The following is a 17,838-nucleotide window of genomic DNA, read 5'->3' as shown; positions in this document are numbered from 1 at the left end:
ATAAAGCGAGAATGAGCTTTTATCAGAATTATTTAATGTATAGTTTTTTCTTTTCATATTGTTCACCCATGAAGTCTTTGCTTAATAGCGCGTATTAAGAAAAGCTAATTTAGTAAAGACTGTTGACAAACATATATAACTAAAATAAGCAAGATTTATATTTCTTTACTTTCAGCACATTATTTAAAAATTGGAACGAAATTAATTACAAAATTTAGATTTTGATACTTAGGTATACTAAGTCAAAAAAATTAAAGTAGACAAAATGTATCTTTAGTGTGTTATTTCTGAAAGAATTAGTTGATAATTCAAAGATATATTTTTTATTCTAAATTTATGAAAAATATAAAGTATTTTTTTTTTAAAGAGCTTTATAACTTATAAAAATAAGCACAAAAATGTTTTTTTTGTGTTTATTTTTATAAGTTAAATTGCAATTTTTAAATTAGTTGTGGACCGAGATACCAAAATATATTTTATTTTTATACAGAAAATTCATAAAGATTTTTTTTAAAAATATAGGCATTAATTTCATATAAATGTAATATTACTTCTGCAAAATTTTGAAAGAAACTAAAGTGTCAAAAATCATATAACATCAAATAGTGTTATGCAAAACTATTCTAAGACCTTTAATTATAATGTATTTTTCATTTGTGATATTTTTAGTTGAATCAACAATGCTGAAAAGCCATATTTTTTAAATTATATATTAAAAGACCATTTTAGGATAAATTGAATCATTCTAGTTTGAGATTTGAGAAATTGATATTCAAGTTATGAACTTAATAAGTTTGAATAACGTTTGTCTCGACTGTACATTCAAAAATGCTTTGTCACTTTCAACGAAATGGTAAGTTTAGATTTTTCATGGCAAAAATTTTATTTTATCTTAAAAATATTTTCAGATATTTTGCTTTCAATAATCGCTTTATGTTAGAATAGATAATTTTGAAAAAAAATCAAATTTTCTTTGAATTTTAATACACTTTTTGTGAAATTTCAAGAAATTAACAAATAAAATATAAGTAATAAACCATAAAATGCGAATTCCCTGATATCCGAAATGCAATTGATCTGGCACTCATTTTTTAATTTTATTTATAAACTCAAGTTTTTTAATAGCATTTCTAATTACAAGGTTTAACCTAAAACTGCTAACAAATTCATTCAATTCTTTTAAACGTATGAGATAAATTTTTAAAAATGGCAATTCTAATCATAAGTATTTTCAAGGTTTATCATTGGAGTGCCAACAAATTCATTCAATTCTTTTAAACGTTCGAGTTAAATTTTTAAAAATGCTGATTCTAATCAAAAGTATTTTTAAGGTTTATCCTTGGAGTGCCAACAAATTCATTCAATTCTTTTAAACGTGTGAGTTAAATTTTTAAAAATGGCAATTCTAATCATAAATATTTTCAAGGTTTATCCTTGGAGTGCTTACAAATTCATTCAATTCTTTTAAACGTTTGAGGTAAATTTTTAAAAATGGCAATTCTAATCATAAATATTTTCAAATTTTATCCTTTATTTTATCCCAACAAGTTCATTCAATTCTGTTTAACCTTTCAGGCAATTTTTTTTTAAATATCAATTCTAATCACCTGTGATGTTACGATTTTTTAATTGTAAATTACGACATCGACATTACTCTTGACTGGTAAAAATTAGATAACAGCAATTCAACTTATCAGTTATTAAAATAAATATTTCTCATCTTTAACAAAAAAAAATTACTGACCAACATTCTTATTCTATATCATGAATATCAACTTTTAAATCAAGAATCGATGCTTAATTTCAGTGATTGACTCACCTACATTGATTATACTAAATAAAATCTGGATTCTTCTTTCTGCTTAGTTACTCAGAGAAATTGGCAAATTGCATATTTAAATTCAGTAAATATACGAAAGACTATGAACTTGTAATAAATAATCCATTATTTTATATATACTCAAGTTTTCTCAGGGTTCCAAACATAAATTGGTGCCCTATTTTTTTTTCTTCTTAGTCTAACTTTCTTCATAGAACCATTTTATCAGCTGAGAATGAGTTCGTCATTTCATGCACCTTCAGCGCAGTATAGTCGATTCCAGCTTTTTGCCATTTAACTCCACACTCTACTCACTTAATCTATTACTTTCATAAACATTTCAACCACAAGGAAACTACTAATATAATTATTTTAATATCATTTTTATTTATCCTTTATCAATAGTATTTTAAACAAACTTAACTAACGCTAAATTAGGAAGACTATTTTTTACCATATTTATTGCCAATTGTAGATTTTCTTACGTTAAAATAAAATTAGAAAATAAATATTTAACAAGGTTAAAAATGAGAAATGAGTCCTGAAACTTGAAAACTTTTTCTCTTCAAATAAACTAACTCGTACTAAAAAACACACGCTTTACTATTGTATTTTCATCGGAAACTGTGATTGAGAGTGAATAAAAAAGTTAAAAAAGTTAAAAAAGTTAATCATTAAATTCGTTACCGCAATTATAAAGTTACGTGCGTTTCATCAGGTTAATCATTTATTTAATGTTACCTAACAGAAGGGGGGAGGGGGAGAGAATGGTCGTCAAAATTATTTCTTCGGAAGTCATTATCCAAGTCATAGCTGAAGGAATGGTTCTTACGACTTTTATGACTCTTAAAAGGAAGAAAAAAAGGAATAATAGAAATTTTATATTCTAGAGATCGCGGTAATTTTCTAGATATGCAGTTTGAAAGATGTTATGTTTTGATACATAAAAAGCGAGAATACACGGTTTGTGACATTTTACGATTCTTAACAGGCTTGTTATACCATTTCGTATTATTTTGTCATATTGACAGTTTTTATAGAGATAATTTACATTTGCTCCTCTATTATGTGCTAAACATATTTTTTGAATACATTACTTTTGGAAGAATAAAATGCTTTAATATATTTTTGAATATTATTAGAAAATGAGTAAAATATATTAATCTAGCTTTGATAAGTGCTTCCTAGCTTTGATATTATGTGCTAAACATTTTGAATACATTACTTTTGTAAGAATAAAATGCTTTAATATATTTTTTGAATATTATTAGAAAATGAGTAAAATATATTAATCTAGCTTTGATAAGTGCTTACTAGCTTTGATATTATGTGCTAAACATATTTTTTGAATACATTACTTTTGGAAGAATAAAATGCTTTAATATATTTTTTGAATATTATTAGAAAATGAGTAAAATATATTAATCTAGCTTTGATAAGTGCTTACTAGCTTTGATATTATGGTCTAAACATATTTTTTGAATACATTACTTTTGGAAGAATAAAATGCTTTAATATATTTTTTGAATATTATTAGAAAATGAGTAAGACATAATAATCTAGCTTTGATAAGTGCTTACTAGCTTTGATATTATGTGCTAAACATATTTTTTGAATACATTACTTTTGGAAGAATAAAATGCTTTAATATATATTTTGAATATTATTAGAAAATGAGTAAAATATATTAATCTAGCTTTGATAAGTGCTTACTAGCTTTGATATTATGTGCTAAACATATTTTTTGAATACATTACTTTTGGAAGAATAAAATGCTTTAATATATTTTTTGAATATTATTAGAAAATGAGTAAGACATAATAATCTATCTTGGATAAGTATTATCCTTGATATTATGTGCTAAACATACTTTTTGAATCCATTACTTTTAGAAGAATAAAATGCTTTAATATATTATTTGGGTATTATTAGAAACTGAGTAAAACACAATAATCTATCTTTGATAAGTACTTATTATCTTTGATATTATGTGCTAAACATAGTTTTTGAAGCCATTACTTTTAGAAAGAATCTAATGCTTTCTAAATTTTCTAAATATTATTATAAAATGAGTAAAACATATTATCTAATAAAACATATAAGTGCTTAATGGCTTTGATATTATGTGCTAAACACACTTTTTGAATCCATTACTTTTAGAGGAATCAAATGCTTTAATATATTTTCTGGATATTATTAGAAATTGAATAAAACATAATAATCTATCTTTGATAAGTATTTATTATTTTTGATATTATGTGCTAAGCATACTTTTTGAATCCATTACTTTAAGAAGAATCAAATGCTTTAATATATTATTTGGGTATTATTAGAAACTGAGTAAAACATAATAATCTATCTTTGATAAGTACTTATTATCTTTGTTATAATGTGCTAAACATACTTTTTGAATCCATTACTTCTAGAAAGAATCTAATGCTTTCTAAATTTTCTAAATATTATTAGAAAATGAGTAAAACATATTATCTAATAAAACATATAAGTGCTTATTGGCTTAGATATTTAATGCTAAACATACTTTTTGAATTCATTACTTTTGGAAGAATAAAATGCTTTAATACATTTTCTGTATATTATTAGAAACTGAGTAAAACATAATAATCTAGCTTTGATAAGTAGTTATTAGCTTTGATATTATGCCCTAAACATACTTTTTGAATACATTACTTTTGGAAGAATAAAATGCTTTAATATATTTTTTGGGTATTATTAGAAATTGAGTAAAGTACAATAATCAAGCTTTGATAAGTACTTATGAGCTTTGATATTATGTGCTAAACATATGTACATTTTGACTACATTACTTTTGGAAGAATCTAATGCTTTCTAAATTTTCTGAATATTATTAGAAAATGAGTAAAACATATTATCTAATAAAACATATAAGTGCTCATTGGCTTTGATATTATGTGCTAAACATACTTTTTGAATCCATTACTTTTAGAAGAATCAAATGCTTTAATATATTTTCTGGAAATTATTAGAAATTGAGTGAAACATAATAATCCATCTTTGATAAGTACCTATTATCTTTGATATTATGTGTTAAACATACTTTTTGAATCCATTACTTTTAGTCAAAGTTAGTTTTTTAGAATCAAATGATTTAATATGTTTTCTACAAGTTATTGGAAATTGAGTAAAACATTTTAATCTAGATTTGATAAGAGCTGAATTTTAGTTGCAAAATTATCCTTGGTTAAAATTACTATAAACACAACGAATTTCATAATTTTAACTATTAAATTAAAATAAAACAATAACTATTAAAACATTATATTTAATGTGCATTATTAAAAATTCCAGAGTTCCGTTATTTACTGTATGCCAAATAAATAGTAATAAGTTTTCAAATTCTTATAATTAAAATGTAATTAATAACTTATAAATTATAACATAATTACACATTTAGTTTGCATTACTACAAATATTATAAATTTTTGTTTATATTCAATTATTCTCAACAGTTATAGTTATTATGTTAGCATAATTACAATGCACATTTTATTAGCTTTATTTATCAAATTAATATGGTAAAGGTCAGTTGAATAAAAAGAACCAGGAAAGTATATTGGAAGAGAAGTTCTTAAGAGTATTTTTGCTAAATGTTTTAGTCCCTTTTAATAAATGCATACTTCTGAATAGTTTAGGAGAATTTCTGACACTTCAGCACTCTTGAATATTCTTAACTAATTTAGAATAATTGCTTTGAGTAATTTTTAGCAGCTCGGTTTTAAAATTGTTCAATATTAGTTTTATTACGGATATAATTTGTGCTAATTTGATTTCTTCAATTTATTTTTACCGTATTAAGTGTAAAAGTAACTAGTTTATGTGAAATGATATTTTTCTTAAATTTTGAGATTTAAGAAGGTTGAATGTTTCGAAATTAAGTTTTCCAATGGAATAATAATTGTCAGTCATGGAAATCCTGTGAATCAATTACTTTTGTATTTAATTTATACTTATAATGAAAGACATATCACTGTTTTTGTATCATTTATATTCATAATGCAGACGAAAATGAAGATAAAGATAATTAAATTCTTATTAACGAACTTTTATTTAGCATTAAAATGATATTAATTATCAGAAAGAATTACAAAACTAACACTATATTAATTTGTTCAAAAGAAGTGTGACATTTATTTATTATATAAAATTTTATAACACAATAAAGTATGCCATTATGAAGCTTATTGTATTTATTTTAGCATCTCAAACTAAATGTCTTATATTGATAAAAGAAAATTTGTTTCCCTTTACTAAGCAGGCGAAAGCTTATAATGTTATCCCTATATGATATACTTACAAATAGATTTAGGTTAGGTTTTTTTTATGCCTTCCCCCCGATTTATTCGAAATTCTATCGTTCAACTAAATGCATAAAAATTCTGTTTCTTGTGGTCAACTTATCAAAGGTTAAGAACAGCATTCCATTACACTAATCGTCAAAATTTATTTATTTCAGCATTTGAGATTAAAAAAAAAGGTAATCAGATTACAAAAGTTTTGTTCCCTTTTATAGAAAGAAATTAATTCCCCCGTTTCTTGATTACAGATATCAACTTAAGCAGATGGTCAATTTACAAGGATAGTCAATTCAACAAGTTGGTTTCATTTCATTACCCGCACAAAGTGAACAAAAAAAGAAGATAGAATTTCCTCAATAATGACCGAACTAGCTAATTTTGAGCAAGAGGTGAATGTTTTATTTATTTAAAGCAGTAAATGTATTGCTTTCAATAACGGTTCAGTTATAGTAATTATTGTCTTAATAATAATTATCTTTATAAGAATCATCCTCCTTATAATAAAACCTGCATTATTTTAATGTTTCTTGATCTTGAAAATAATGCAGATTTTATTAATTAATTATAATGATAATAATTATCCTTATAAATAATTGTCTTATCTTGGAAAATAATTATCTTGATAATAATTATCCTTATAAATAATTATCTTATCTTGAAAAATAATTATCTTCATAATAATTATCCTTATAAATAATTATCTTATCTTGGAAAATAATTATCTTGATAATAATTATTTTCTTTTCTTGATAATAATTATTTTCCTTATCTTGATAATAATTATTTTATTATAATCTTTTAAAAATAAGAACTTGCATTATTTCAATTTGAAAACAAATGAAGTCTGAGTCCAATGTTAAATCTTGAAAGTATTTCAGATTCTACTTCTTTGCAAGTTAAGAAAAGACCATTGCGGTATGGGATTAAAATAATCATTAGTGACTGTCCATAGCTCCGTTTTGTTTAGATGTCAAATTATATAAATATGCTTTCAAAACAATATCGAAGTCTTTAAAAGTTAAACTCAGCGGACAGAAATTTAATTCATGCTATCTCTTACGATATATATCATAGAATTATTAAAAAAGTCTAATAGTGTAGTCGTTTTTCTGGAATCCTTGATTTGGCGATATATTTCGATAAATAAGAACATTGTTCTTGAAAAAGAATAAACTATATGATGTTGAAAGATGATGAGGATTTGATGGGACCAATAAAAATGGCTCTTCTTATGCTGACATTCCCTAAACATATCAAATGCAAGATAAAGAATTTCTTAAACCTTTTTCTCAGCAAATGGAAAATTTCCGAAAGAATCTATATTTATTACTTTTTCATCAGTTTCTTTAAATACGGACAGGAAGTCGCATATTTGTTACGATTTCTAGCTATCATTTTTAATAATACAAAACAACAGTTTTTATTCAATAAGTTTTATTTTCTTCATTTCATACGATTTAAGAAAGAAAGCAAAAAGGAATGTTGTGTAACGTCGGATCAAGGGCTGGCGGTGTTGATATACGTTTGCGCTGGAAGTTTAGCATCCATTTGGCGTGCACTTAAATACAAACAGGCTCTCTTTATAAGAGTAATGGTTTTTTCTTAACTTGCAACAGAATATAGCTGAATACTCGTTAATCGTACGGGTTGGAAAAGAGTAAGCAATCAATATATCAGCACTGAAATAGCACTACGTAACATTTAAACTGAAATTTCAACGAATTGATTTTTTTTTACAAAAAAAAAAAGAATCTTCCTAGCTCTTATTTAATGAAATTTTCAGGTACTTTTTTTTTAAACTTAAAGGAACAGTCATTTATAAGAAATTATGTATTTTCATGAATATGTTCTAAAGATTTATCATAATATCTAAGACCAAGACAAGCATTATTTACTATACAGCAGTTATGGTGAACACTTCTTTAAAGGACTAAACTAAATAAAAATACAAATATTTTAAAAAGGTAAATTTAGGAATTTGTTGGAAAAATTTTAAAATTTTGGAAATAATAATTTTTTATCGTGTCTTCACGTATGAATGGTAAACTCTAACATTGTTTAAATTTTAAATTTAATTAAAAATAATAATAAATTTTTTAGAATTTATGGGATTTAAATTTTTACTTATATTTCTAGAAAAACCACTCATTTTCAATTGCACCCTTTTAAATATGCTATAAAACTTAATTTCCCAATTTTTTTTTCCTTTTTTAAAAATTTATTTTAGGGAAGTGTTTTTAAAAATTCTGTTTGCCGGTTGTCCATTCTGCTTTTTTGTTCATCATTTTTAATTTGAAAGTTTTAAACAAATTGCTAATTTTTTCAATCTATATTTTTAAGAGAGTATATTGGCAAAAAATCAATGTTCACAAAATTGTAGCAAGTTCAGAGATTACTATTCCATGCATAAAATTTTGAAAAAATTTATCTAAAAATCAAATTTAATGCATATTGTAATTATTTAAGACAAATAAGTACATCGTTTTTATATAGCAATATTTCTTTTTATCTTATACAGCTACAAACCGAAATTGAATCAATAAATGCATAGGTAACTGTTTCTTTATTATGTAGTTTGTTTTAGTGACTTTGTAAAAAAAAGTAATAATGTCTTTGCTTCATTGCTCCTTTTACACTACCCTACTGTAAAGGAAGAGACACTTTCAGTTTTTGATATTTTATTGAATTTCACAAGGAATAATCAAAGAGCTATTTTGCAACTTTAAGTCTTTTGTTCATGCGATTTTTCCTACTTTGCAATACAGTTAAAAACTTTCAGAGGTTTAAGGAACCGATAATAAATTACGAAATAAAACAAATATTTTTTGACACCCTATGTTGAAAATCAAGTAATAAGCTTGTAACGTTCTTTGCTATTTGCAATGGCTATATAAAATTTCATAAACGTTGCCTGAATATTTGTGGAAATATGGACATTTTTGTAAAAAAAAAAAAAAACTCCTTTTTTTGTCTAAAGATTTTTTGCTATAGTTTTAAAAATTTTCAGAGCAATTTAAAATTAGTTACAGAATAATTATTCTTAAATCTGACAAAAATTCATTGAAAACCTAGAAAGATATGAGTGTTTAGTTCTTTTATATTGTGCTTGAGGAGGAAAATATTTTTAAAAAAATTCTAAATTTTTTGTAAAATCTTATTTGGCAATTAACGAAACAGGTTTTATTTGAAAGACTAACAAACGAAAAAAAAGCCTTATTAAATATTTAAAAAGTCTCAATCAATTTTCAAAGCAGTCTTCGTACTTCTTAAAAGAATGCGCAAAATGATATGAATTTTTCTTAGGTTTGTTCTTGCTGTTCATTGTAAGGTAGTATAATTTGCAGTACTACATAATAAAATTTGTGGAAAATCCTTCATCATTTTGAGCTTTCTGTTAAAAAAGTACTAAAAATGCTTACAAAATTGATGGAGGCTTTTACGTTTTCAAGATAGTTTTATCAAGCTTTATTTTTATTAGTTGCTGAAAACGATTCTCTGCAGAATTACTCGAAAATAATTTTAAATTTTTTTCACGCATGAGCAGTGTAAAAGAACCACTTTAAATACTTATATCTTGTGCATGTTTTAGCAATTTTTTTTAAATTTCAAAACAATAGTCTTGTAATTAATGTCACATTTTCCAATGTTATTCTGATGAATATTTTTAAATTTGCAGCAAAAAACATTGAACAAAAAATTAGTTTTTTTTTATGTAATAAGTGTCCATGCCTTCAAAAATATTTAAGCTATGTAGATTTATGAAATTTTTGCAGTTGTTTCAAATAACAAATTAATACAAGTTACATGATGTTGTTTGCTTGATTTTCTGGCATAGGGTGTTCAAAAATACTTGTTTATTTTCGTAATTTATTGTCAGTTCTTCAAACATCTTAAAGCTTTAAGCATTATTGCAAAGTAAAAAAAAATGCATGAACTAAAAACTTCCCAAAATTACAATTAATTCTCTGAGTTTCTCTTGAGAAATTTTAAAAAAAAGTTAAAAACTCATAGTATCTCTTCCATTATTGTACGGTAGTGTATATATATATATATATAGCGCAATAAACTAGTATGAAAATTCAACATTTTCTCCTCAAATTCTATGTAAAATACGTGATTCTGTTGACAACTTTTCTTCTCTGTGATTGTTCAGAGTTTATAACATTAATTTATACCCCAGATCATGGATCTTACTACAGTATACTGTCGACATCTCGAACTTCGATATCTCGAAACCTTGTTATGTCAAAAAAATATTTTCCACCTTAGCATTATATAATCTCCTACTGTTAATTTGAATTCCTATGTCGAAGAGTTTCTTCTCAAAACCTTGTTACAGTGAATCTTTTTCGAAGTACAAAATGAATTTTGTCTGAATAATCATAATGTGAACCGACTCTTTTCTATTTGATGACTAATTTTTCTTGTCCTACTTAAAATTATCATTGCTTTATTTAGACTTATCATTACATATATATTTAACTATTTAATAGTATTTATTCCACTTTTTCATGACTCTTTTTTTCAGAGTAATATTTTAGAATATATTTTTTCTACTTTTTAGAACATATTTAGTTCTGAACTTGCTATCAAAAGTATATATTTTAATTTTTTATTTTATTTTATAACCGTCGTAGAATAGCCGATCCAATTTTAGCCTTGTAATTTTGAACCCAATCCAGAAGACAATGGAACTCCTGGATCAAGTATTGAGGAAAATTTGCCTTCGTGGAGGACTTTTTGATGGAACTAACCCGCATTTTTGTGACATGGAGAGGAAGACCACAAGAACCTCCAGCGGTAAAGGGACTCTAACTCATGATCTGTCATGATCATGACTCAGGATATTTCACGTCAGCATTGTGGTCGGTGCAAGCCGAATGCGGATTCGTATCAACTAGCCATCGCAGGGATTCGAACCCGGTACACCTCATTGGAGCGCGAGCGCTCTATCCCCTGAGCCATCGCGGCTCATCGAGAGTTTACTGTATAACAGTTTACTGTATTAAAGAGTATCGAGAGTTTACTGTAATAAAGGAGCCCTGGCGAAATAGAGCTACAAATCTCAAACGAAAAAAAAATGCTTCAGAAGTAACTTTGAATTAAAGTGAGCATAGATATTGGACTTGATAGAACTTAGCTATAAAATTTTTAATGTAATTAAACGAGACTTTTAGCCATAAATTTAGCTGAATTTAATTTTAGAAAATTTGCGATGGTGTTTCTCAATTTATGTTCAACGATTTAAAGTAGAAAAGTATTTTAGAAAGGAGTTTTTCTAGTTAAAACTCATAGTAACTAAAACTTGATTGAGCTACTTTTAATTCAATCGTTAGTTTTTTAAGGATGGTATCATTTTTTAATTAAGCGCTTATATTTTCTGAAAGCCCATTATAAATGTGTAAATAGAAGTTATTATGCCTGTCATTGTTATTATGTACCCTTTTAGAAAACATAAATTGGATGTGAATTTTGTAAGAAGTTAAAAGAAAAAGGAAAGAAAAGAAACAGTGAAATATTTTTAATTAAATGGAAAACGTTGGTTTTAGCGAAAGGCAGTACATTAAATTAAACAATGGACACAATTTTTCATAAAAATATTACATTTAAATAAAATAAAAAAAACTAACTTAACTGAAAAACAAGCAAACTTATGAATTAAACATTAGTTTTCTTTGATATTTTTAAGTTTATTATAACAAATATAAATATTAATTCTATTTAAGCAATACGCTTTTCATAAACCAACAGAAAAATCCCATTTAAAGGGAAATAATAAGTCGAATAATAAAATTTTATGGCAATAAAACTTTTATTAAATTTAAAAATAAGTATAAATTGATGAATATTTTTCAATAAACAAATTTATTATATAAAATATTTTGAGTTATGATTAACAAAATATAGATAGTAATTGAAATATGTTATTTGATAATTAATAAGAAAAAATGACTTAATAAAAAGTTTTTTTTACAATATTCTACATTTAGATAAGATCATTCATAACATTTTTCATTGAATTACTATAATTTCATCAAATAAGTTACTTTAAGATTTTTAATGTTATTAATCTCTTGTAGAAAAAAGAGCTTAATTAAATATAATTCAAATCTAAATTTTTATCATTGTCTTTACATTTTTCTTCAATAAATAAGCATTAAAATTTATGAAGATTAAGGATGCTATAAATGATTTGTAGGAATATTTACTTAACCAGATTAATTTTTTTAATATTCTATGTCAAAATCAGATTATTCAAAGAATTTTTCTTTTGATCATAAATAAATTAAAATTTTAGTGTTTTTTATCTCTTGTAAAAAACCTACCTAATCAAGTTCAAGTTAAATTTTAATTTATATCATCCAATTTATTCTTTTCCATTTCATTTTTTTTCTTTTAATATTTATGCAAATCACTAATAATAATATAAGTGTACTTGAAAAAACAAAGTTAATATTAATAAGAAATTTTTCACAATTATCTAAGCAATTACTAGATTTAGTTACCGGTTAAGTTAATGGGGTGTTCGGAAATTTTCCTCCAAGTTTTAACATTCAGCGTTGTTGAAGAAAAAACGTTCACTGCGAAAAAAGTTTGGCCAAAATATGATAAAATTTATCGTAAGTTTGGCCTTATATATGCACGAAAAGCTGGGTATTTTTCACCGAAGCGCTTTGGTAATGATTTTGGTAAAATTAGCAATAAAATATTGTTTTATGATAAGTAAAAAAATTTGGTAAATGAGGTAATATTTGGTAATTTATTATGATATTTTAAAGTATATCAGTAAAAAATTTTTTTAATTGTTATAAAGTATATCAGTATTGTATTTCTATTAGTAGTGTGGTAATGAGAGCTATAATTTTCAAAACCAGAATTTTGGGTAATGGTTTAAATACCGTTTATTTTGGTTTCATTTAACTAGAATTATATATTTTATCAATATTATTATTACTATACAATACGGTAGTTTTACTATATTTCTTTCATTGTAGAAATAAAACAAAACAAATATTTTTTATAAACTAAATTAGAAACTATGTTTTTAAAATTTTGCATGTAAATTGTTAATTAATCACTCATAATGAAACACACATTCTACTCATAAAATGAAAACATGGTTAGAATCTCAAATTTGTTTCCCAAGATGGTTACCTTTAGGGAGAATCTTTCGACATTTTGATAAAAATTGATGATACTTAACACTGAAACTATCTTTTTGTTGCCATGAAAAATACCATTACGGAGAATCGCTAAATATTATAATAAAAATTAATTATAAAAAATGCAATTGGAAATCTTTATTTGTGCTCCATGAATGTTTTCTTAAAGGAGAATCCTCCAACATGTTTATAAAAATTTATTGTCTTTTTTCAGGGATAAAGTGTTAAATAGCTCGATTTTTGTTCCAATATTGAAAAAATTTCATCAAATGCTCATTATTGAGAGCATTAAAGGTCTAACTTCTCTATTAAAAATAATTGTGCAATTTTTTAATTCATGGCATAAATAGTTTCTTAAATAAAATTTGAATTAAAAACGATGAAAAATATTAAATATTAGTTTAAATGAAATGAAATTTAAAAATCATAGTTAAATTTCTTGATATATTTCTTGATACATTTTATAACTTTATTAAATGTCAAACCACAGCTTAGATTTTTAGCTTCAAAAATTAGTTCTAATCGTTTTAAAAATATGATTAAAAAGCAAAGATTTTTGTACTAAAAGAAATACTCGACTTCAGCCTGTCTTAGTATTTACATTAGTTATTTTAAATATAATAATTTTCAGTATGGTGATACTCCTTTCTTCAAAAAGTGCAAAAATGTAATTATTTAATTAAACAAAGATTTTTGTACTAAAAAAAATTACTTGACTTCAGCCTGTCTTAGTATTTACATTAGTTATTTTAAATATAATAATTTTCAGTATGGTGATACTCCTTTCTTCAAAAAGTGCAAAAATGTAATTATTTAATTAAACAAAGATTTTTGTACTAAAAAAAATTACTTGACTTCAGCCTGTCTTAGTATTTACATTAGTTATTTTAAATATAATAATTTTCAGTATGGTGATACTTCTTTCTTCAAAAAGTGCAAAAATGTAATTATTTAATTAAACAAAGATTTTTGTACTAAAAAAAATTACTTGACTTCAGCCTGTCTTAGTATTTACATTAGTTATTTTAAATATAATAATTTTCAGTATGGTGATACTCCTTTCTTCAAAAAGTGCAAAAATGTAATTATTTAATTAAACAAAGATTTTTGTACTAAAAAAAATTACTTGACTTCAGCCTGTCTTAGTATTTACATTAGTTATTTTAAATATAATAATTTTCAGTATGGTGATACTCCTTTCTTCAAAAAGTGCAAAAATGTAATTATTTAATTAAACAAAGATTTTTGTACTAAAAAAAATTACTTGACTTCAGCCTGTCTTAGTATTTACATTAGTTATTTTAAATATAATAATTTTCAGTATGGTGATACTTCTTTCTTCAAAAAGTGCAAAAATGTAATTATTTAATTAAACAAAGATTTTTGTACTAAAAAAAATTACTTGACTTCAGCCTGTCTTAGTATTTACATTAGTTATTTTAAATATAATAATTTTCAGTATGGTGATACTCCTTTCTTCAAAAAGTGCAAAAATGTAATTATTTAATTAAACAAAGATTTTTGTACTGAAAAAATTTACTCTACTTCAGCCTGTCTTAGTATTTGCAGCAGTTGCTTTAAATATAATAATTTTCAGTATGGTGATATTTCTTTCTTCAAAAAGTGCAACAAAGTAATTAAGTAATTTAAGTAAAGATAAAAAAAATGTATAACATGGTATTGTAGGACTTTGTTTGATTAAAGATATGAAGGAAGAAATGTTAAATAGAGTCGTAGAAGTTAATAACATTTAAAAAGTAGGATAAAACAGGTTTAAAAACCAGATTTTTCAAACCAGATCATCAATTTTTCAATTAAAAAAAATTTAATTGAATTCAATTAAATTTTTCTTTTCCTTTCTTAAAATAATGCCAAAAAACCAGCCTTAATTTCGAATATTGGGTTGAGTTATTTTACTCTCAAAGTAGATAGAACCATTAATGCATACCACACATTATAAATTTAACACTACATAAGACACAGAAATCTTACCTTAGAGATGCCCTAGAAAAAGAGACACAATTAATGAATGTAGCAAAAGGATATGGATTTGAGATAAGCCAAAGGCACCAGTTCCTGGGTCGAGTCGTTTGCTCTAGGCAGTACCAGGAAACGGGTACGTAAGTTGGATAGGGAAGATGAGCTCTGGGATCGAACTCGGAACTTCCACTCGCACTACAGCTACAGGTGGAGCTAGTTCCATCACACTCAGAAGCCACAGTAGAGCTGCAAGTCCTAGAAGAACCGCTTGTGGAACAGCTGTAAGCACTAGAGCCATGGCTACCATGGCCAGATGAATGGTCAGACAGGACAGATACCTTGTCCAAGTCATCCTCATCAGGCTCAATATCGGCCCTCCAGGATTGGTCAGGGCCTCCACAAACGGGGTTTCCAGTTACTGCCTTCTGCTCAACGAGTTCTGTCATGGCTCGTTGCGTGGCTGCTTTTTTTTAGAAGTCAGGGGTAAGCGAATGTTGTGGTTATTCACAATCTCTCTTATCATGGTTCGCATCATTTAAAAAAACTTATTTCACATCATTGTTTCACGAGTTGAAACTTGTCATATTATCAATTCGTGACAAACTCAAGATGTTTTATCCATACACATAAGCTCGGCTCAAACACAAAACTTGCAGCATAGCGTACCATTGGAAATATTAGCACTTAAGAGAATATAACTGGAGTTTTGATTATCCGGAATTTGTACATAATCCATAGCCATTTTTGGGGTGTTAAAACTAATATAATTTATTGCATTAATCAAGCAGAAGTTTTACGGAAGTATTTTTTTTTCTTATTTCAAATTATAATTTGGAAAAGCAAAATGAAATGTATTTAAAAGTTAGATGAGAAAATTGTTTTCACATGTAATTCAGAAGAAATCGGCAAATGTAAAGTATTTCATATATTAACCATTAACAACTTAAATGTCTTTTTTGCGTTAGGTTGAAGATAATTTGCTATTCGAGAGGATAGCATTATACTCATTCTATGGAACAGAATACATAAGTAGGCATTAAATTTCATTTCAATTTAAATTCTAATTTTTTTTATGCAATATATGAAACAAATAACTAAAATTTATTGCAAATGTGGCATGATTAAAACTGATATCCCTAGAAACAATCTCGTTTAAATTTTTTGAACAGAGTCTTTTCATTTTTAATTAATTTTACTTCTGAAATAAAATTTTACTTTTCCAAATATTCTAATTTTTTAAATAGTTTCTAATAGACACAACATTCATTCCTAAATTTACTATAAAAAATTAAGTATTCAATATAAAACTAATAAATTATGAATTATAATTTATGTATTGATTGTTATATCTCCGACTAAGGCTAAATTCGGTTTAAAGGAGTTAAAGGGTGATACGAAAAATTAACTATTTTTTTCCTCGAGAACATATGATTAACTTCATAAAACTCACTTCCACCAGCGGCTCACATCTTTTAAACACATACAACAATTCATTCCATCACGAGGCAGTTTCATAGCCAAAAATTTCGCCAACAAATGTCTCAAAAATCAGATGCTGTTTTGATCCCTAATCGAGATCAGATACAAAAATAATTTAGATAATTTTTATTTATTATTCTAGAAAGTGATGAGTCCGAAGAAGCACCTCGTATCGACTCCGACTGGATGAGAAGCAGATAGAGCTGCCGGACGAAATACGGGAAGCAGGGGTGAAGGGGGGTAGGAAGGGTGTAAAAGGGAACTGTTGCTCACTTTCAAGGCTAGGGCGCTTCCTGCGTTCGAAACTAAGAAGAAAAAGAGGTATCATTTGCTTTCAGAGAATGCTGCTGAGTGCATTTCATTAATTTTGCTCAAACAATGGAATGCATTCATAATTTGTAAGCCCCCGTTTTTCAAAACAAAAACTATTTTTTTCTGCAAGCTTCTCCCAGTTTTCCCGCTGCCGCCACTAGTTCGATTTTCTGAAAGACGAACGGAGCGCCCCGGCTCTCGCAAACTCTCGTGTTGATTCGCAGATGGACGAGATCACGCCCAGGTGAGCATCAGGAGGATAGGAGGATGGGGAGGTGCGCTGAAAGTATTGACTTACCTGGGATTCGGAGGAAGCGCAGAATTTGACGCCATTTGTACAAAGATTTGTACGCGATTTTTTATTGTAATTTAGAACCTCCTTTATTTTACCCCTTTTTTACTTATTTTTATTGCGAAAAAAAAAACTCTCGAAACCTAAAAACGAAAAGTAATTTTAAAAAAATCAATTCTATGGAATTCTATTGAAATGTATATCCCTTTTCTACTTTTATAATACAGAAACTGAGATATCAGAATTCGATAATTGAAAACCTTTACTATCATTGTCTACTTTCGTTTCAGGGCAGTGTCTTCTTATGATTATTATACGCACATAACGCAATGGTTCTAATACATTGTACACATCCATGAAAATAATTATTTCACAAATCTTAAATTGCTTTTAATTTAGCTTGATTCTTTCTTTCTTTTTGAGTAACAATTAAATTGCAAACGAATGCTGTTTCATCGT

The 17,838-nt window shown here is 26.0% G+C and overlaps 1 protein-coding gene across 1 annotated transcript in view; it reads right to left on the bottom strand.

Annotated features, from left to right (window-relative positions):
- The window catches only part of LOC107441470 (voltage-dependent T-type calcium channel subunit alpha-1I), a 325,335-nt gene extending 308,063 nt beyond the window's left edge, over window positions 1–17,272 (bottom strand). The window contains exon 1 of the mRNA XM_087166313.1: window positions 15,363–17,272. Within this exon, the coding sequence (XP_087022439.1) occupies window positions 15,363–15,742 (380 nt within the window). The 5' untranslated portion in view covers window positions 15,743–17,272. The remainder of the gene's footprint in view (window positions 1–15,362) is intronic.
- Window positions 17,273–17,838: the final 566 nt, after the last annotated feature.

Source organism: Parasteatoda tepidariorum, chromosome 6 (genome assembly GCF_982258835.1).
Source record: "Parasteatoda tepidariorum strain Cologne lab strain chromosome 6, Ptep-v5.0, whole genome shotgun sequence".
Classification (NCBI taxonomy): Eukaryota; Metazoa; Arthropoda; class Arachnida; order Araneae; family Theridiidae; genus Parasteatoda; species Parasteatoda tepidariorum.
This window is presented reverse-complemented; position numbering and strand designations above follow the sequence as displayed.